The sequence below is a fragment of the Dromaius novaehollandiae genome, chromosome 20, assembly GCF_036370855.1.
Source record: "Dromaius novaehollandiae isolate bDroNov1 chromosome 20, bDroNov1.hap1, whole genome shotgun sequence".
Taxonomy (NCBI): Eukaryota; Metazoa; Chordata; class Aves; order Casuariiformes; family Dromaiidae; genus Dromaius; species Dromaius novaehollandiae.
Window position 1 is genome coordinate 11,881,629 of NC_088117.1, and position 21,611 is coordinate 11,903,239.

The 21,611-nt window shown below is 37.6% G+C and overlaps 1 protein-coding gene across 9 annotated transcripts in view; it reads left to right on the top strand.

Annotated features, from left to right (window-relative positions):
- CNTRL (centriolin) overlaps positions 1-21,428 on the top strand; it is a 36,797-nt gene extending 15,369 nt beyond the window's left edge. For 4 of the 9 annotated variants that reach the window (XM_064523889.1, XM_064523888.1, XM_064523891.1 and 1 more), the window contains 30 exons: positions 145-321; positions 876-1,010; positions 2,274-2,419; positions 2,874-3,081; positions 4,084-4,263; positions 4,569-4,748; positions 5,362-5,478; positions 5,950-6,091; positions 6,557-6,696; positions 7,370-7,556; positions 7,808-8,121; positions 8,489-8,697; positions 8,909-9,101; positions 9,679-10,094; positions 10,221-10,347; positions 10,898-11,062; positions 11,913-12,072; positions 12,705-12,820; positions 13,408-13,625; positions 14,078-14,235; positions 14,492-14,565; positions 15,166-15,354; positions 16,355-16,580; positions 16,903-17,108; positions 17,403-17,543; positions 18,667-18,942; positions 19,046-19,108; positions 19,715-19,918; positions 20,239-20,348; positions 21,051-21,428. In XM_064523889.1, coding sequence (XP_064379959.1) covers positions 145-321; positions 876-1,010; positions 2,274-2,419; positions 2,874-3,081; positions 4,084-4,263; positions 4,569-4,748; positions 5,362-5,478; positions 5,950-6,091; positions 6,557-6,696; positions 7,370-7,556; positions 7,808-8,121; positions 8,489-8,697; positions 8,909-9,101; positions 9,679-10,094; positions 10,221-10,347; positions 10,898-11,062; positions 11,913-12,072; positions 12,705-12,820; positions 13,408-13,625; positions 14,078-14,235; positions 14,492-14,565; positions 15,166-15,354; positions 16,355-16,580; positions 16,903-17,108; positions 17,403-17,543; positions 18,667-18,942; positions 19,046-19,108; positions 19,715-19,918; positions 20,239-20,337 — 5,166 coding nt within the window. In that variant the 3' untranslated portion in view covers positions 20,338-20,348; positions 21,051-21,428. The other 5 variants (XM_064523893.1, XM_026094454.2, XM_064523892.1 and 2 more) reach the window with 5 other exon arrangements.
- Positions 21,429-21,611: the final 183 nt, after the last annotated feature.

Here is a 21,611-nt window from a genome sequence, read left to right on the forward strand (position 1 = left end):
TGATTAGGAGTAGTGTCTCGGTTTTGATCGACCGGCTGCCACATTAACTATCAGTTCCTGAGTAATAGAAGAAGAGAGGCAATGTACTCTAAGAAATCCTGGCTGTCCTGTGTATATATTTCTGAAATGAATGTAAAATTGTAGGAAATTGCAGTGCTGGAAGGTGCACTGCAAGAGCAACGAGAAATAAATGAAGCGCTTAGAGATGCACAAGGGGACATCAGTGCCTATGAGGCTGAACTGGAAGCCCAGTTAAGAGAGAGGGACACTGAAGCCAGTCAGCAAAAGGAAGAATTGGAAAGACTAAAGCAACTTAGCCAGGTAAGAACAGGACTCCTGTGCTGTCAAAGGGATAATCAAGCTGGAAGGAAAAAGAAAGCTTTCCTCCATACAATGTCTCTAACATTGACTTACAAATACTGGATGGTTTAGATGTGCCCAAAATGAAAGGTGATATCAGTTCACTAGGATTTATAACTTTGGATTCAAAACAAGGTACAGTTCATTTGAGGGCTCTCTGTAGAGAATATTCGCCCTATTTAAACAAAAATAATAATCAGTATGTTTCTGGAAAGAGAAAACTGCACACACATCAAAGAAGTGACACAAACAGTTCCATGAAATGTAGCAAGAGAAAGACAAAGTTTGCATTTGTTCCTTTTCTTACTAGAAATTGAGGTTTATAGCAAATTTTTATTTTGTTCATAAAGGAGTAGCCTTTTGCTGGGGAAACATGTTTTGGAGGGGGGGGTGCTTTTTAAAGGGGAGTTATGTTATTTTAAGAAATACAGCTGTTTTCTGGGGAGTGATGGGGTGGGGTTTGGGGCAAGAATTGGGGGAGAATGGGTTAATCTGAAGTCTTTTTGTGTGTATAGATGGAACGATCAGCCCTGCAAGCTGAACTTGAAAAAGAAAGGCAAGCATTAGAGAATGCTCTGACCAAAGCACAAATAGCAGAAGAGAAGGAACAAGAAAATTATAAACTCCTTTCTCAGTTCAGACAATTGCAGGTTAAGTATTTGTTGCCTTAACACTTACCTGATACATAGTACATTTCTCTACTCCTCTTAGGAATAAAGATTTTGCAGGGTTCCTTTTGAATCTTGTTTTGATATTTAGTAGTATTTGACTCTGACTTATTTTAGTTTTCTTGTTTAGGGACCCTACACCATTGTCATTTATCTGTCTATTCTATACATTTGGATTGGCCTTTGAAATAACTTCAGAACTGCTCAGTTATATTGCAGAGGAATTGATAAATCACTTAATTATTATCTTAATTCCCTGCAAATCTCATCCAGTGCATGTTAGTAAGAAAACTATTTGGATGTAAAACCAAAAACTGGTTCAATGCCTAAAGCAAACTTCTATTTTATCTGTTTAAAGCTGTAATCCTGAGAAATCTTGCTCAGTTGCTGTGAAACAGTAATGGCACCCAAGTACAACAGGCAACACAGCTTGTGCTTCTTAAACTCTTTGGACATGTGAACTGCATATGTGTACAGAAACACCTCTGCTTTTGATAATTGTCACAGATAGGTGCCTTACCTTGGGATTAGAAACTGAGTGTTATTCCTACATCTTCTGAGAGGGTCAGTCAAGGGGATTTTTCTAGGCAAGTTTAATACACTGGGATCAGGATTGTCACAATCTGACTGGCAGAGGAGCCCCTTCTGTAAACCATCTGAGTGATTAGAGCAGTTTCCCTCGCTGTGGGAAGTCTGGTTTCAGTCCCTCTTTGGACATCAAATCCATTCTTCCCATCTCGGGTACTCCCCATATCAGAGGATGCCCTCACCACCAGCCAATAAAGGATCTTTACCAGACATTAGCACTATCATTTTTGCTGAAGCTTGCCAATGTGCAGAAGAGAATTCAGGATTAATAGAGCCAGGACAAGTATGACTTGTTGGTCTAGTGGCTGGTGCAGTGTCCCTGATCGCTCAGTTCTGTAACAGATGGATAGTGTGACAGGCTTGTATATGTTAATGGGCTTTGTGTATATAAAGACATTATTTAACTAATGTAAGAAAAAGATAAGGTCATTTCTAATTGGCATTTAAATACTTCTCAACATAGAGGAAACAGTAAGGCAAAGATGGTTTGGGGTGTTCCTGTTTTGTTACTGATACTGCGGGTTTTTTTGTGTTTTTTGTGGGTTTTTTTTTTTTTTTGGTAGTATATTTACACTGGAAAAATGCTTGTTGGACTCCTAATGGTGGCATTTTTAATACTGAAATCTGTGGGGGGTGTTTTTTGTTTTGTTTCTTCAGGGAGACAATAATCTCCTGAAACAACAGCTTAAAGATCTTCAAAATCAGCTAAACCATGCAGTTGGTAACTTAATTCATCCTGAGGAAGTCCTAGCTCGTATAAATGAACTCAAACAAAAGCTTCAGACGGGAGTTGGAGAGATTAAGTGAGTAAAAACCTTACAAACAGTATTGGATTCGTGCACATGAATTCAGTAAGTACATAAAAATAAAAGCGTTTATGTGCTGCATCCCACTGAGCGCAGTTTGGGGCAGCTCAAACGTGACCTTTAGCGGTGTGGTTAATTAAGAGAGCATCACCTGAGCTCACTAATTATGTTACTGAGAGAAATATACCTTTCTCTTGGGTTTCACTACCAGGGACAGGGCGCTTTTTTGTCTCCAGCCACAAAGAATGGGAATAAACAAAGACAGACAAAGAAAGAATGGAATAAACAGAGCCGGGGAGAGGTCTGTCTGTGCAGTGTAAACTGTTCAGTGCTGCACCTGAGCTCATTTATACCGGATGTCTTAAACCCTTGCACTAACGTATTGGTTTCATGATTTCATTTTCTGTTAACGCTATTTTCTGTCTCGGAACCTGGATTGTTTTTCTTTCAGGTGTCATAATTCAGCTGATGTTTTAGGGAAAAGCCTTGCAAATTTGCAGAAGGAATTTAATAACATCCTTGCCGATGCACAGAGAGAAAAAGAGAAAGCATGGGCTAGAGAGAGACAATTGCAGGAAGAGATGGCAATTCAACAGGATAAGCTGGAAGACGTACAGGAAAAATACAGACAGGCACGTAACAAAACTACAAAAACAAGAGTAAGGCAACTTCAGCTTAGTCAAAAAACATAACTTGCAACCTGAGTTTGAGTTTTACATCATATGTAGCTTTGTTTCCCTCCATCTTTCAGAGAAGTATAATTTTACTAAAAGCAAGCAAAATAGAACACATTTGCTTGTCAGAAATTGGTTTGGCAACCTGCATCAGAGCAGGGCGTTATTACTTGTGATTAGAACAGGAATAATAATCAGCATTAGAGTTTTGATTTCCCCCCTCCCCACCTCCCCTGTTGTGCACAAGAGTATATCATATAGTAGCTTCATGATAAAGAAACTATTATAAACAGGCAAAAGCTTTTGAAAAAGGAGAACAAATACTTGATGACTTCCACACTATGTATACTGTGAAATTATGGCTAAAGTGGTGAAATACATGGGTCATTCTCGCTTTCTTTTGATAAGTTTTATTGCTCTCTTCACAGGCTCCGGACAGTATTTTTAAGACAAAATTAAAATGCACATTTATACTTAAGACTATGGTTTAAATCAGGTATTTCGATAGCTATGACATATGCTCCTTTGTAACCTTTCATGGCCTTTTGGGCCTTTAGTTACATAAAGCTTGCACAAGAATCCTGCCTGGAGGAGAAAAGTTTTACGTGCATTAAAACTTCCAGCAGAAGTCTTCAGTTTGGGCTGTAGGATAACAAGGAGAGACCCACTTACTGGTATTTATGTAACAACTGTGGAGTCCTGAGTTTTTCTAATAGTTCTTATGATTTCTGCCTGATTATTTGGTGAATTAGAACTTTGACTCAATTATATGTCTCACAAGCAACAAAGAGAGCCTATATATAGATAGAAAAATAAATATAGCCAGAAGCCTTCTCAGAAATTCATGATGCATGTTGTTACTAAAATAACTTGGACACTTATAATCGTTACAGTGGCAAAATAGTTCTCTTTCCCTTCTGTTTTGGTACCAAGTATGCTGATAATTGCACTTTACAGGCTGTTCATTGTAATTTATTTCAATTATAGGTTAAATGTGAAAACAGGCAGAATGAGAACAAGGTCCATCAGTTGGAGAATGAAATTCAACGTTTACATGAAAAAATAAAGAGCATGGAAGAAATTCAGGGCCTTGCTGATCAACAGCTCCAAGAGGCAGATGAGGAAAAAGAGACTATTCTTGCCCAACTGGAAGACTTAGAGAAAAAGGTAGGAACAAGTAAGAGCAAGATCATACGCTGCATGTGATTGCTCAGGAAAAGAAGATTCTAAAGCTTTTGAACTGTTTTGCTTTCGAAGACCTAGATCAAATACAGAAGGAACTCAGAAGGTTAAATACAACTTTTTCCCCCCCTAAATTTTATTGGTCATCTTGATTTTGTTTTTTCTGACTTTTTATGCACAAATTACAAAAGGAGATATAATGTTTGGAAAAAGTCATACCAAGAATGAATCTTTCTCTTAGGTTTTAAATAAAAAATAACGTATCATAGAACCTGTTTTCCTGGTTTCAGAAAAAAATAGATGATGCCAGGGCAGAAATGCGATTTGTCAGTCTAGACAAAGAACTGAAGAAGTTAAAGAGAGCGATCATAACTTCAGATAAACTGGCAACCACAGAGCTCTCCATCGCTAAAAATCAGCTAAAGGCTCTTCATGGTACTGTTCTCAGAATTAATCAGGAGCGAGCTGAGGTAAATCAACAGATTGATTAATTAATTGCTTGTTTTAATTAAGCTGTGCTTTCTAATGACCATTATAATGAGGGCAGTCCTGGCATTGCCTTCTAAATTCAACTTGAAATCTTTATTCTGAACTGTCTTGCTACACAGGCTTTGCTTTGGAGGATGTCTCATTTTGAAATATACAGATAAGAGTCTGAAAAAATTGGGTTTTGACAGAGTGTCTTGCTGTGTTTTAGAAGGCAGGGAAGAGGCAAGTTTAATCTTTTATCAGTTGAAAACAGACAGTAAATAATTCATTGTTACCTAAGACAGAGAAAAGCAAAAGAAGGAAACATGGAATTTTGTTCTTAACACTTAAGGTTTTTAAAACTGGGAACCATTTTTGGCTATATACCAATGTATACTCTCTAGAAATACTATAAAGCTAAAGGAGGAACAACATCTTTTGTAAATGGTATGTGTGTGTTTGTGTGGTTTTTTTTTTTTACCACTTTCTTGAATCCCAGAACAGGCTAGTGCTGATGCTTCTTATTAGTCTGCTTTTCACAGAGCTGCATGAGACATCTTCAAGCCTATGAAGTATTCTTGCAAACTAAAGCCCAAATTAAAATTTCAATTATAGGAATTTGAGGAAGCTGAAGGGTTCTATATTCAGGCAGCTCAGGCAGCTCGAGATCTTGCCCGAGCAGAAGCGGAAATAGAATTGTTGCAACAACTCCTAAAAGACAAGGAAGAACAAGTAAGTTGCGGCAATGTTTGCTCCACGTTATAAGAGAAGGATAAAATATTTAGAGGTAAAATACTTAGGGACAGTGCTTCAGTGGCTTTCTGAAACTGCCAAATTTGGCAATTTAAATACCTAGGGTTTTTGTCCCCCATTTTCTCAGGTTTTCCCAAGTCACAATGTCTTCTTCCCCTCAAAGAACAAAACAAAAACCTCTCACTGACTAGGGCAGCTGCTTTTAAGTAAAATTATCACCCGCTGACTTATAATGTTTTTTTGTGGATGCATCTGTAAGATTCAATCATTTGAAGGGGTGGGAAGAACAATTTTGTTTAATCAAAGTGGTTGTGTGCTTTTTTTTTTTTGCTTTTTTTTCCCCCCTCCTAATTAGCATTTTTGTAGTAATGGATAGACCTGTTTGGAAAAAGTTCTAGCATAGTCTGGTTGCCACTGAAGTGCTTTGATTTAAACTTACATTTTAAATAGTTTCAGCATGAAATGGGGAAAGCTGGTGATAAGACTGAGTCAAGCTCTGAGAAGTTTGAAATTGATAAATTAAATGGAGCCATGAAGCAACAGAAAGCAGAAATTGACCGTTTAAGACGGTTGTTGAGCAACATCAGGACAGGTAACGTGCCTCTATCTCTGTTTCTTGCAGTTAAGCATAGATTCAGAAGAATTTATCTTCTTTGTATTTCTCACTGTTTGCTTCCTAACTTTAAGAAGCTGTTCAGAGCTCTGATAACAGTTAATTCTAGGAATAAACTGTTTAGGATACCTTCCTGTACAGGAACTGCACATCTTGGGGTTCTACATTTAAAGTCGTTTAGCAGTTTAGTACTGTGTACTTTCCAGCTGCTCTTGACCATTGTCGGAGAGCTGTTCAAGAGTAAGGAAAAAAACAAGCATCAGTTACCTGTACTATGAACTGAGTGTGTTTTCCCTCTACAGTTGTGGGGGTTTTTTGTATTCGGATTAACAGTATAACAATGAGGAAAAGCTTTAAATTGCCATTTTAATTTAAGCCAAATGCAGTATTTCTGACTTAATAACTTCCTATATGTGCTTATAAAACCATGTAATTAATTTACAGGTAACAAGGAAGAAATTGATGACTTACAGGATGAAATTGCAGCACTCAGAAATGTGCTTTCTTACCAGAATGATTACATCACTAGTATAACAGATCCATTCAAAAGAAGGGGATACTGGTATTACATGCCATCATCGCAGGTGAGAAATTAAAATCCTATTATAAAGTACATTATAAACTTGCTAGATTTGGGGGAGCTAAAGAGAAAATGTTGACTGGCATAGACGGAGAGAAAATACTGAAACAATGCAAGTACAAGTATGTTCCCTGATAAAGCCTTTGCGAAGTCCCGTAGTAATAGAAGTCTAGTAGGTATACGAATTGGAGAAACTACACAAAATAAAGTATTGTAAAATCATTTAGGAAAAAGTTTAAGTAAAAAAGGGATAGCAAGGAGAATTATGTTGTTTGTGTTCAAGAAATCTGTATTTTTGATCGCTCTTTCTTCCCTAACGTAGACAATAGGCAGGCCAAAAAGTCCTATGTGATAAGAGTTCTCACGCTCTTTTTTTATTTCTCCATAACACAGGTCAAACTTTATAGAAAGGTTACTGTGTATTGTTTGATGATGTGGGATCTCCATACAGTCCTTTCAAAACAGTGTTTGTCTGAACTTAAGAGAAAAACTGTTAACGTATATGTAATGATCTTTTTAATGCAGCATAATGCTTGGGAACGAGAGAAGGCACAGTAAGGCTATCCTATTCTTGAAAAATCAGTGTTTGGCATGTCTAGAACAATGTATTTACTTTGTATGAATTGTTATTTCTAGAGTACAGGATCTCATATTAATGTGCGTTCCCTTTTCTTTAGGCCTCAACTCCTGCTTCTCACAGCACAAAAGATTCTGGAGTTGGTTTACTGTGTTCTGGCGTATCTCCACCCAAAAGAGGGCATGTTCAGGACAAGCAAGTCAGGAAGGAAGACTTGCCTAGTCCAAGCGGATGTTGGATTTATTCACCAGTCAGAACTAGGTTGTACAAAACAAATTCTGCTAAAGGTAAGTCAGTCTCATGGTTTCGGAATGTTTAGGAACGTACTAAACAGATTTGAGTAGAGTCCTAGTGAATTTTCCTGGTATACCTGAGTGAATCATAAATGTTTATTACTGTTGAATTCATTTAGTTTAAGCAATGTTTATTACATTTTTGTACCTTACATAGTTAAGAGAACATCCTTTATTTTGAAGTGTGCATTTTAAGAATATCTTTTATTTAAAAAGTGACTTTCTTTTTCTTTTTTTGCCTAAAGATAGAAGAGAGAAAGATGATGGTGGAGGAAATGAGGAAATTTACGTTCCAAAAGACCCTCCCTTTGTACCACCACCTGGTACGGTTATTTACACAGTCCTTCCAGATGGTGCCCCTGTACCTCAGGGAACTGTGGTTTATGGCCCTCCTCCTTCTGCACCAGCAAATGGAGGTTCAGTTGCTCCTGGAACAGTTATCTATGGCCCACCTCCTGTGGGAGCCCAGGTTGTTTACGGCCCTCTTCCTGCTAATTTCTCTGTCCCACTCATTCCTGTTGGAGTGCTTCACTGCAATGTGCCTGAACATCATGAATTGGTAAGACACAGAGCTGTAAGCTACAGATTTAACCATAGGCAATTGACTTATGAATGAGTGAGGAACACCTTTTAACATGTGCTTTCTCAAAAAACATCCTCGCTTTCACAGATTCCATGTAAGGAGACAAAAAAAGCTCCCAAAGAAGTCAAATTTAGGATTATGCTGAATCTTAATCTAGTTATGAAAAAGTGTTCTGGCAAGATCCTGAATCTGAGAGTGTTTGCTAATGAGAATGCTTGATCTTTAGAGTTAATAAATAGTCCAGTCTTTGCTAGCTGTAGCTGCTGTGTCTGAAATACGCTGTTTTGGAGGACTGAGGTGGAAAACTGGTCTTGATTTTAACTATTGTATTTCCTCTATGTAGGAGAATGAAGTCTCAAGGCTAGAAGACATTGTGTATCATTTAAAGTCTCAGAAATATGGAGATAAATGGTCAGGGGAAGCTGACCACAAATGTAGGAAAGAGGTGGAAAAATTACATCAAAATATTGAAGATCTGGTGCATGAAAGAGAAGAGCTGGAACATGAAGTAGCAGAGCTACGAAGAGCAGCTCAGAAACATAACAAACGGAAGTAAGAATATTGTACTAGATCGCATTTAAAATAAGCATGTAGAAATTCCTAGTAACCTCTTTCCAATAACAGTCAATTTTGATAACTGTACAGTTAATATTCACATTTGTATAGTATATGTAACAGACTATAGCTTTAAGCGACTCCTAGGTCTCTAGCATCTTGTATTTTAATTCTGGTTTCTTTGTTTGTTTTCCTCCTGACTTACTAGGGACTTTATTGAAGGGCATACTGACAATCTAATAGCAGAGTTACAGTTAGAAAAATCTCTTAAACATCATGAAGATATTGGAAATGAAATTGAATGTATAGAGAAGACACTTTTGAAACGACGAGCAGAGCTTAGAGAAGCAGACAGGCTACTTGCAGAAGCTGAAATAGAACTTGAGAGCACACGGGGAAAGGTAAGTAATGCCATAACTCTGAGTGCGGAAGGATTTCTGTGTTACGTTAAGATTGTTTTACGCAGAGGAAATGCATGTTTTTAAGGGGAAAGGCAGATGGAGATCATTTTAAGTTCTAAGAATTGCATGTTTTTGTGGAGATTTTAAAAAATACATTTTCTTTGTTTATAGTAAAACTACTTTCCCTGTCACTTTTTAATTTCAGTCATGCCAGTACACAAGTCTATTTCCTTTGGATAGGTGTCTCCCATACTTCTCCCCCCCCCCCCCCCCCCCCCGCCCTGCCCGCCTTTTAAATACCCTTCCTTGAAAATAAGCATTTGGATGACCTGTGTTGGAAGGAAATGCTTCAATCCTTGCCAAAGAGAAGGAACCTTTTCTGTTCCAGGGAAGGAGAGAAGAAAAGGTTCTAACTCATTAGTATGCAGAGAGAGGGCTCAGCTGGAATATTCAAGCAGCTATTGAGCTCAAGCTGGGAGGAGGTCGTCTTTGGACAGCTAACCTGCAGGTTATAGATATGGAAAGAGTAAGAGGATTGGGAATCTGTTATTTCAATAATCTTCAATTTTTGCTCTAGACCAAAGACACTATTCAAAAGTACAATCATGCCAAACAGCATTTGTCCCGTACTGAAACTGAGGCAGAGGAGCTAGAGCGAAGGGCTCAGGAAGTGGCCATTAAACTTGTGAAAGCAGATCAGCAATTAAGGTACACTGCTTGGGGGCTCTCTTGTGAATTTGTATGGAATGGGGTTGAGGAGAAAAACAACATTCTTTCAAATACTAGGATACTGCTTTCAGAGAGGAAGAGCTGTAAAAATGTTAGTCTGAAAAGCCATAAATGCTGCTTTAGGTTATTACAGGCAGATACAAGGGATTTAGAACAGCAAAAGATTGAACAAGAAGGTATCTTGAAGGAAATCAACAAAGTGGTGTCCGCAAGAGATTCTGAGTTCCAGTCATTAAACCAGAAGATAGAAATGCTGACTGAAAGGTAAGTGTGTATTTTTAATTTACCTTAAGCACTTACTGGAGAAGGACATCTTATTTTATGTAGTATTAAATTACTGCTTAATGTATTCTTGTTTCTTCTGAACCATGTTTCTGTCCTCACCGTTAGTCTTCAGAAGCTTCAAGGAGATATTCAAGTTGCAGAAGGCAATGAAGAACATCACCTCCAAATCCTTAGGGAAGCAGAAAACATTCTTCAAGGCAAGAAAACTGAACTAGAAAGACTGAAAGATCAGGTAAGGCATATATGATTAACTCAAGACTTTCAGTTCTGTTGGTTTTAACCTAATTAAATGCTGAGAAGAGAGTCTTATGTTCTGAACCTCTCTTGTCTGAAGAATTTCATTCATAGGTTTATTTTACTGTCTGTAATTTGGCTTCTCCTTGTTTTGTCTTGTAAAAAGTATGATCTCGGCCTTGCCAGCATTTCTGCATAATAAATATTATTGCAGAATTCTCTTTGACAATTCTTACCACATTTCAGAGTAAAAACAATTAATGCTTTGAGGTGTACAGGGCTGCAGTGTCCAGGTCAGAACTTGGTCTGTAGGGCTGGGCTTATTATACAGGCCTAGCAAATGAAGTTCACTGCTCTGGTGGGATCCTTATGTGTGACACTTTTTTTTTTTTTTTCCCACTCCAGGGATCTCTTTGGCAGTGGGACAGTGTGTTGTGGGGGAGGCTTGGGTTTTGCGTGTGTGTGCATGCTTTTGTTAATTTTTTTTCTCCTGTTTAGCTACAGAAAAAGACTTCTGATGCTTGTTATATTAAATTTCTACATTGTAGATTACTGCTCAGCAGCAAGAGCTGCTGCTCCTGGAGCAACAGCTGAGTCAAAGAAAAGAGGAGCTGAATGTCCTTCAGGATTGTATTTCTCAAAAGAAAGGTGACCTCAAAGAAGCTCTTCGAGATGGGGAGACTGAAGCAAATGAAAAACGACGCCAAATAAGAGTAACTTTTCCAAATGAATTTTCAGTTCATTATACCTCTGTTAAGAATAGCAAAAGAATGGAAGAGAAGTATCAAAAAGATCCCACAAAGTTTTTATAAAATCAGTTTTGCTTTCTGCCACCTCTCTAAAACCCACTGAAAAAAGGAGAACAAGCAAGTCTGAAGTCTTTGGTGTGCCTAAGAGCTTGACCAGATGCAGAAATAAGAAATAGAACTTTCTAGTTTCAGCGATACTTGCAGAACTGGTCCCTTCAGCACTTGAGAACTAAATTATATTGAGTAGAAGTCTCTGATGAATGTAGTTATGACTTACTGTTGCTGAGGCAAGCAGCTTTTAAAGAAAATCAGTTTGATCAGTTTGCGTAAGACGCAACAGAAGTGGTGCAAGTCAGCTGTCTCCCTCCTTCATTCTCATTTACCTCTTCAAAAGAGAATCTACTCGCTTTGTGGAAGAAAGCTTTTACTTGATCCAGACTCTCAGCACTGAAATAAAAATGAAGAATCAAGATTATTTGCTTTTTTCGTATTGTCTGGCTTTCTCTTTTAAGGCCTAGCTATGGTTCACTTGAAGGGATGTCATCATTGTCAGGCTTGTAGATCAGAATCTTTACTGGCTTACTACTTCAGGTTGTCATCGTAAAAGGCTTTAAACTAAATATTGCATCATTTTGTTTGTTTACACAATTGTAACTATAAATCCTTGAATGAAACTGATCAGAGTAGTGTTGACAATAGTTTTTTTTTTTTTTTTTTTTTAATTTGGCAAATTTTTAGAACTTAGGTTTAAGGAAAAACTATTTACTAGACTGGAAATAACAGCATTTGTTGTAACACTGGCGTATTTACACAGGAAATAAGATCTCTTCTGGAAGAGCTGAACGTCGAGAGGAAAGAACTGGACGTCCAGATTAATGAGAAAAGAGCACAGCTTTCCTTCATAAAGAAGGATATTGGAAAAGAAGAGGAAAATCTTCAAGGAATACTTGGGCAAATTACCAAGCATAAGATGGGTATGTTACGGCTTTATTATATATTACTTTGTGCAGATCAAAAAGAAATGCACTCTAAACTCGTAGTTATGTCTCTGCAGCCTGCCTTTCCTCACTGCTTTTTTAAATATTGTGAATGACTGCAGAGAAGGCGTGATCCCTGTAATTCTCATAGCTTGTACAGAGCTGACTGGTTGTTCTTGCTTGTGCTGAGACAGTGTTCTGTGCCGCTTTGTATTTGCGACTGCAGTTTTTCTTCCCACAGCAAAACATAAACAAATCAGCAGTAGGAACTAACTGATCAGTTAGTTGCACACTCTACCACTATGGGGTTAAAAGACATTAGCCAGTTGTGTCACACTCACAGAAGAATTAACTACCTGTGTGCAAGGGGATACAGAGGAATCCCTTTCCAAGAAATTACGTCCTGTCAGAAAACAGGAAGAGCAGGAGACATAGGGACCTGCAGCTTGCTAGTAGAACATTAGACGTAACACCTAGTGTGTCTGACACACAGCAATTGAAAACATGAGGAGCTTTTACAGGGATAACATCTATATTTTTCTTTCCCCCCTTGGGCTGTCCTTTTTTTGCAATTAGAAAGCATTTCATGTGCTTGTAATAATAACTTTGGGTTGGTTTCTTCTTATTAGAACTGAAACATGTTCTGGAAATGCTGCAGCTTGAAAATAATGAACTTCAAGGTCTAAAACTACAACATGACCAAAAGGTCAATGAACTAGAAAAGATTCAGGTTGCAGTTCTAGAAGTAAGTATTTCTTTTATAGTTAGTATAGTAACTGGGAGATCTGTGCATTTTCTGTGATTCTATTCAGATCTGGTAACAAAGTCCCTACATTTTTAAATCAATCATTTTCCGCTCTGATTTCAGTTTATCATGGAAATGTCTTATGTCTGCTGAGGCCCTTTAAACTGATAGGGTTTTTCTGTACATATATAAGGGAGGGAGGGTGGAAAAAACAGAAATATTCATCAGCCACAGACAAATCTTGCTTTCTGATTGTTAAAATCCAGATAAAAGACTCTAGACTCTATCTTGTCCTTACACAAATAGTAAGTACAGAAGACAACTTGTTAACTCAGCTGGATGACCTTCTCTGTCACTAAAAAGGCATTTCAGCTCAATAGTCTCTTCTCTTTTTGACAAGTAAAAACAGACATTCAACTTTACTACATGTAGGCAGAGAGATCAGCAGAATCCCTTCAGCAGGCTCATAAGAACCCTTTATATCTTTGTGAATGAAAGGTATTTATAGTGCTGCATCTAAAGTTATTAAAAACTTGTTCTACTTTTTGACCATATAAATCTGTTGTACACACTGTCTCCTTCCACAGGAAAAACTAGAACTGGAGAATATTCAGAGATTATTTCAGTGTCAGCAAGGGGAAGTAGATTGGCAGAAACAACGACTTGAGAAAGACCGTCAAGAAAATGAACACCTGGTTTCTCAAATGCACGCTCTGCAAAATAACATTGAATCTTTGTATAAAGAAAAGCAAAAGCTTGAAGAAGGCTGTCAGAGTTTGGAAAACAAGTTGTCGCAAACTAGAAGGTAGGGGTGTGTATACGTGTATGCATATATACATGTGTGTATACATATACATACACACACACACACACTTCAAAGATCAGAAGAGCCTTGAATGTCTGCTTATTATTATAATGAAAAATACATTTGTAACTTTGTGGTGCCCAATCACATGATACATACTGTTTCTTAATCCTGTGGAGACTTTCTTTTAAGCCCTCCTACAGTGGACTTCCAGAAGATATTTCAGCAACTGAAAGTGATAAACGCAACGGTATTTGTAATACTGTGACAATGCAATAAGAGAGATTATGAGAAGTAAAATGTTAAGTCCTGGAATGGGACAACTGTCTTGTTCTCATGACTACTAGATAGCATCTCCTTGAACTCAAAAAAATTACTGTAATGTAGCTGTTTTTAAAGTGTCCTCATCAAATATTTTCAACAAAGTGAGAATATGCGTTCACATTTTACAGAGATCTGACTGCTACTGAAGATAGCAGCAGAACTGCATTGTCCAATATAGAGAAGATGGAGATGGATGTAAAAAAACTGCAGCAGGAGATAGATTTACTGAACAAGCACAAAAAGTCACTGAATGAAGACATCATTGTAATACAGAAGCATCTTCAAGGTAAAGATAATTTTTAATATCTTTTTAAGATATAATACATTTTAAAACAATTTGTATTATAAGTCACAGTATATCTAACTGTCCTTCATGAAGTTAAATGATCTGATACACTCAAATATCTAAAGACAGTATTTAGCAAGTCAAATTTGAAACTGTTTTTCTATTGTTTATTTATGAAAAGCAAGAATTATATTTGTGTAGTTATTTCACATATGGCTGGTTGCAGATGTCTTTCACTAAATAAATATTTTTCTAGAAAAAAAGGAAGAATTGGAAACTTTGAAAGGAGAATTAAATGACTCCAGACAACAGCTTCAAGTGGTAGAACAGGTTAGTTTTGGTGAAATACATGCTTGTTTTAATGCAGTGAGTAGACTGAAACACAAAAACAAGGGATGGTTTTTATCACAGTGGTTTTTGTCTGTTCACATGTGATAGTACTTCACCTCTTCTTCATCCAGGCACACTAGCTCAGAATTGGACATTTGCAGAGGTAATCAACAATAGCAAGTTTATTTCCTCTTCCTGAATTTGGAGTAATGTGGAGTGCAGTAGACATTTACTCAGAGGAGTTCTGTTTGGGGGTTTCTGTTTTTAAACATGGAGGGAGGTGGCAAACTGTCGTGGATGCTGCTATTCAGAGGAGTATTTCTGAGTCTGAGATTTTTTTTTTTTTTTTCTGTGGTGGTAGAGGAATTCTTGCCAAGAATCCTGGAAGGGCAAAACCACCCTGCATGTGGATTGTTCTTGGAGGGCAGGGGGAAGCAGAGCCTTTACTTTGGTATCTTTTAGCTTTCTGTGTGGTGGCTCCTACTGTGTTAATTTCTTCAATGGATGGTTTAAGTAGAAGGTAATATTCAAAATGAAAGGGGTGAGAACTGTTATTTTTACCAGCTAGTTTTGTCAATCAAAATATATTTTATATTGCAGGATTTGAAAAACAACACAAGGCATCAGGATGAGCTGCTTAGAGAGCAGGCAACGCTGAAAGAAGAAATCCTGGAATGCTCAAAGAAACATAAGGATTGCCAAGAGAGACAGAAAAAGAGGGAGAACCAATTGCAGCAGCTTCAGAAAGAGATTCAAGAGAAGGAGACAGAACTAGCCAAACAAGAAGCGGTAATGAGTCTGCAGACTTGTCTCACTTTTGCCTTACCTCTGAAAATAATGAAGGCAAAAAAGTTTTGGGTGCAAGTTTACAAATAATATACTAGTGCTTTAAGAAATATGAAGTCTCATTTTTAGAGTAATGCAGTAGAAGAAAATCTTCAACACTGAGGGATATTCAAATGAAAATTAGCATGTCTTAACAAAGAACTGTTTGGGGTTTTTTGTTCGGTTGGTTTGCTTCTTGGCAGGGCCATCTTACACTGAAATGGTAACCGAACTGCTGTAAAATCAGCAGTGATCACTCAATGTGCCCGAAGGGCTAGTGTAGAATTCACACAGCATGACTGTGCAATGTGGTATCTTGGCTGCTGGTGTGGCTGATGTGGGTGAGGAAATGGACTAGTACAAATATTTCTCTATACTTTCAGTTTGTCGGCTGCCAGCAGCTGGATATAGTTCAGAGAACCTCTTTCCATACTTTTGATTTCTCTCAGGGAAATGAGTGAGCTGTGTAGTGTACCTGAAATGATAACATGGATTTGAAGTGAAACTAATTAAAACTTAACTCTAGCATTATTTCAGAATTCAAAAACTAAACAGAACAATTTTTTTTTCAGTTTCCTTTTGTTTTTGAGTGTATCACTATTTGCAGCTAGTTTGTTTGTTTGTTTGCTACTACTATATTTCTAGGCAAGCCCATCAGCTGTTCATGAAAAACAGGGTTTAATCATGTTTCAGTAGTAAAACTAACTTATGCTGGCTGAGCAGTTTCCACAAAGTGTTGAACAAAAGAAAAAATGAGGGAACTATATTAAAAATATAGAAAAAGTGATAAACATATAGAAAGTGATTTTTTTTTTTCTCCAGTATCGAGATATTTGAGTTCCTTTTAGATTTCTTCTGCTTTAGCTTCTCTCTAATGTCTTTTGGTGATAGTATTTTTTTCTTATTGAGCTGGTACTAGGTAAAACTTGGAGTGGTGGGTTTTTGTTGTTTTTTGGGAGGGCAGATTCTTCATCGCCTCAAGCAAGATTCAGAGGATGAAGGAAAAAAACTGGAAGAATGTACTGCTAAACTGCAAGATCAGAAACTACTATTGGAAAAGGAGCTAACAGATCAACAAAAGAAGTTGGAACAGGCAATAGCAAAAGTAAAACTGGCAGAAGAAAAGATCAGGAAGCTGGAAAAGGAGGAGTCCTGGTGTGCAACACTTGAAGAAACAGTCAGAAAAAGCAGTAAGATATATTACACAAATAAGTTATTGTTACCACATATGGGTCCTAAGTTTAATAAAACCAATAGAAGTGTTTGTGTTAATCTTGCTTAGTTTTTAATTAAGCACCTGGAATGACTCTTGATCCTGAAACTAAGTTACTCAAATAACTGAAATTCTATAGTGAACTGATTGTTCCTTCCCTTCCCACTGTGTGCCAGTGGTTTTTACAAACTGTTGCTCAGCAGAAGACTAAAGTTTTTGAAAATACCTAATGTGTATGAAATATGACAAGATATTTACATTTCTACTAACCAGAATTGTTTTTAAAAAATCAATTGCAGAACATCAGGTCTCAGAAAAAGAACTACAATTACAACAAAAAAATAGAGAAATTGCATCTCTTCAGAAAGAACTGGAACTTTCCAAGTCTGAGCTAAAACATCTCCAAGACCAGTTAGCATCAGAGAGGAAAAAAGCACAAAAGCAAATCTTGAGTCTGAAAGAAGCAATCAAAATGCAGAGGACCCAGCTGGAAAAAGAACTGCATGCAAGTCCTGTCTCTTACTTATTTATACGTTCATTTTTAATGGCAAAATGATAGAACACCACTTTTATTGCCAGGGCAACAAAAGTAATGCATTAGTTCCAAGACACAATTTGAAGCAATCAATCATCTCTGGTATTTCTAAAGTGTGTTGCAGAATACCTGCCTGGTTACTGCTATTTAATACTGTTGTTGTGTGTTTTAACTTGAAGAAATTGTGTTCTGTGTGGATTCTCTGGATTCCTATTCTGAAGTAGGTGCTCACAGTAAAAAGCAATCTTTCTGCAATCTTCCTAGGAAAAAAAGCATGAAAATAACTGTTTGCAGAGTGATATAGCAACCGTTGAACAAGTAGCACACAATAACCATGAACAAGCAAAACGTCTCATTAAGGAGCTTGGCCAGATCCAACGGGAATATATGGATCTCCAAACGCAGGTATAACTGAAAAGCTAAATCCAAGTTGGTTTAAGGGAAAGTACGTCGTCTGGGCAGGTTTATACTGTGTTAGTTTTGAATCTCCTTCAGATCATTGTATCACAATTGGCAGAAATACGCTTATTTATAATTGCCATGCACTTTTCCAACTCTGGAAGTTAGGGTTTGTTAATCAGACAGCTCAGTAATCCCTGTTTAAAAATGAACAAACCAACCCAAACCAGTCATGTGCCGAGTTCTGAGTAAGGGCTGTCAAGCTCTAAAGCAGTATTTCTTTTTTCAATCTCAGAGGCCAAGGCAGAGCTGAATGGTTGCTTTCCCATCACTTGATGGGGAATTGCAGGCACTGTTTAGGCCAATTCAAATAGAGATCAACCCCTCTCTCCCAGTAAAATGAGTAAAAACAGACAATGTGTTTTTTTTCTTTTTTGGGGGGGGGGGGCAGGGGGGGTCCTAGCTATTTATTAGAGCCAACCGAATTTGGATGCTCCCAAGATAATTAACAAATGAGTGCATTTGCTGATTAGCATCTGCATGTCAGCTCAGTTTAGGCAGTGCTTCAGTTAAGAATTAATTAGGAGTCTGGCTCCTGTTTACATTAAGCTCTGCTCGTAGGAACTTAGCATAACTAGAGTCATAGTTTATGCAAATCACTAAATGCTATCCAAGTCCAAAGCTACTCACTATGCACTTAACTTGTTAGTGGCAGCCTGGGTCAGCATCCTCTTGTTTTGTTATTTTAAATTGACAGGTGATTCCGTATTGCTTGAATCCTTCTATTCCTTTTAATTTTACAAGGCTTTCAGAGAAGAATGTTAGCAACTAAGAAGCCTTCCAGGAAGACTCTCAGGCTCGGAGTGTGAATATGTTTATTTTGAGTTAACAAGTTGCTTTGTGGTAACTTCAGTAGTTGTTTCTGTTAACACTAGAGCGGCTTTACAGGCAAACAAAGTAAACCAGAATTGGGAATGCATCTGCTCAGAGGTTCTATGATTCTTGATTGTAATGGTCAAAACGTAAACATTTCAGTAATAAGCCTTGTTCACTAATACAGGAAAATCCCTCTGCCTTGATGTATTTGTAGCATGACAGCAAAGTGGTGAGATTGTGTTTTACTATGTAGGTTAAAACGCAAGAAGACCTGAAAAACAGACAAAGGGAAATAAAGGATGCAGCAAAGATGCTTAAATTGGAGATTAAAGATGAAATTAGTACAGGGCTTAAATCTTTAAGCCCATCATCTCCAGAACTCTTGGAAAATCTGGACGCAGCTTTTGAAGTACGGGAAAGTCTGCATGGTGAATCAAATGACTTAGAGGAGACTGCTCCGTTTGCAGCTACTGACAGAAGACTGCTCTCACTGGAAGAAAAGCTGGATTTTTCTAAAGTCATCTTAATGGTAAAGTGCTCCTACAAAGTAGCTGCTGCTGCAGCTGGACATGGCAGTATTGGTACCCTTTGCAGTGCTGCTCAATTGCTGAATGTGCTTTTGTTTTCCAAAGGATGAACAGTGGCGTGGAGAAGCTCTCCGGGAAAAACTGCGGCATCATGAAGATCGGTTGAAGGTGGCATATTTCTCTTCCCAGTCATGCTAATGTGTCCACTAGATCCCTTCCAAAAATAATTTAAACAACACAGGAGTGTGGAAGATTCTTCTTTAGCTCTTGAGTATCCACTTTGTACATAATGACTGACTAACTGCAGAGTATCTTTGGTAGTGTTTTCTGTTAAGTGGTAATAGTAAAAAAGTGTAGAAACTGCAGGTGCTATCAAGGCGACAGTTCATCATGAATGGGTTTTATATGAGCATTCCAACAAGATTCTCTCATTAATATATAACAGTATATTAGCAACATGAAGACTACAAGTCAGGAGCACCCATGATCCTTATAAGTAGAGATGATGGCTAAGTTTAGTTAGAGCACATCTGTTGCTCGTTGTTCAAGCAATAATATTAAACACTTTAGAAATACAGCTTATTTCTGATTTCAGAAGAGGTAAACTATTTAAAGAATTAATTTGCAAAAACATTACCAGTTTGTTGTGGTTTACAAGAGCATCTAACACTAAATCCCTTAAGGCTTGACTTCTAAAGTCATCAGACTTTTTTAAAAAATACAGTCTTCAAAATAACACTAGATGGATATAAATAGAACCAATGATTTATTTAGGCTCAACTCCGGCAATGCATGTCCAAGCAAGTAGAAGTATTAATCAGAGGAAAGCAGCAAACAGAAGGCACCCTTCATAGCTTGAAGCGACAAGTTGATGCACTGGATGACCTAGTCAGCAGTACTTCTTCAGATTCGCTGTTTCTAGCCCAAAGCTCATCAAGTCTCTCTCTTCATGATGCTCTGAATTTAACAAAAACACAGGTAAATACTCTAATGTGTACACAAATTCTGATTTTGAATTAATATATTTTTAGCTCACTAATAGTGTTTCACTCATATACTCAAATGTTTTAGAGGCAACTGTATCTGCTGCAGGGGGTTGCTAACAGTGGGGAAATTATGCTGTACACTTCATTTACTTTACCAGACTGTTAGCTAACTTGTATCTGAAACTAGTAATTTTTTTTTAAAGGTTAGTTTAAAACTTCCCTTTAGGAAAGTCCAAGTTAAAAAATATCTGACTGACTTAGCTGATTGAAGATGTTAACATACTACTCAAACTTTTGTGTGGCTTTTTCTAGGCTGCTCTGACAGGACTTATTCACTCTCGTAGTAGGCGAGCAGGTATTTCAGTGGCATCTCAAACACTGCAGTCTTACTCCCAAGAAATTTCTCAGTAGAGAGCACAGAGGTAAGAGACATACTTAAGTATCTGTTACTCAGACTTCATCCTACTTTGAACTTGGTACTGGTTTGTAAAGAGTCCTTAACAGTGAGGCTTGTGGATTATAATATGTGGTGTCAGCCCAGGGACAGGAGCAGGTACAGAACCACTTTGTCCTTGTCTAAAGAAAGCCTTTCCTTTGAAAAGGCAGGACGCAAGTTATTTTGGCTCTTAGACGTGCATTATTTTTAAATAAATCTTGTGTGAGAGCTTCTTCTAAGCTTTCAAGTGACATACAGAAATTACTATTCTGATTTTTCATGTTATGCCGTTGCTATGCAAAATCTTTTCAGTACCATTTTTCTGATTTTAATAAACATGCAGGGTGCCAACTAACTTTAGGTTACAGCTAGTAAGTGAGAAGAGGCAGGCATGCAAGCCTGGCATTTTATGTTAATGGCTCTTTCCTAATGATTTAAATTATTTATTTTAGCAAGAGCTGCTATACATTAGCATTCAGTAGAGAGAAGAAAAGCTTTAAGCCCCATCCACAGTGGCTTCTAGGCACCTGCCAGCCAGCAGCAGCGTGGTGGCACAGAAGGCATGCAAAGTCTCCCTCCACTTACGTGCTGCTACTGTGCTATAAAAGCATGGTGTCAGTAACCAGACCAGGTCGTGCTACGCTGAACTTCCCATTCTGTGGCAAACCATCAATACTCTGTGTTTTAGACGAGTGCTGATCTGCACGTGCAGCTGTACGCCCTGGAGCTGCGCCATCCTTCTACCACCTTTGAAGACTTCTACCTCACTTTTTTGCCAACAATAACACACAGCTGGCCACAGGATCTACTCAGTACTGTGAAGTTTCTATATGATTAACTGAGCTTTATGTATATAAGAAATGTTTTAACTATTTTACAAAAGCAAGTTCAGAGTACCCCAAATAACTACTGTTGCTATTTAAATGTTCATATTTTTGGTCAGTTTTCACTTTGTGAAGAAAATTTGTAATAAGGACAAAGTTGTCCCTTACCTGTTGTCAAATGCATGAATGTTTTAAATACAATTATTTTACAGTATTTTTTTAAATAAACTTCAGTGACTGAAGTGACTTGCCTCTTGCCTTTTTTTTTTTTTTTTTTTTAAATGTTGTTCTCAAGGAGATTTATACTCATACTGCTTGGTGAGCCTATAGGGCTGTAGCATCTTAATCCTGAACAAGCCCTGACTCCAGTACCTCCCCTTTGCAGTGAGACTTGTCACAAATATTGACAGTTACTTAGCTGTAAC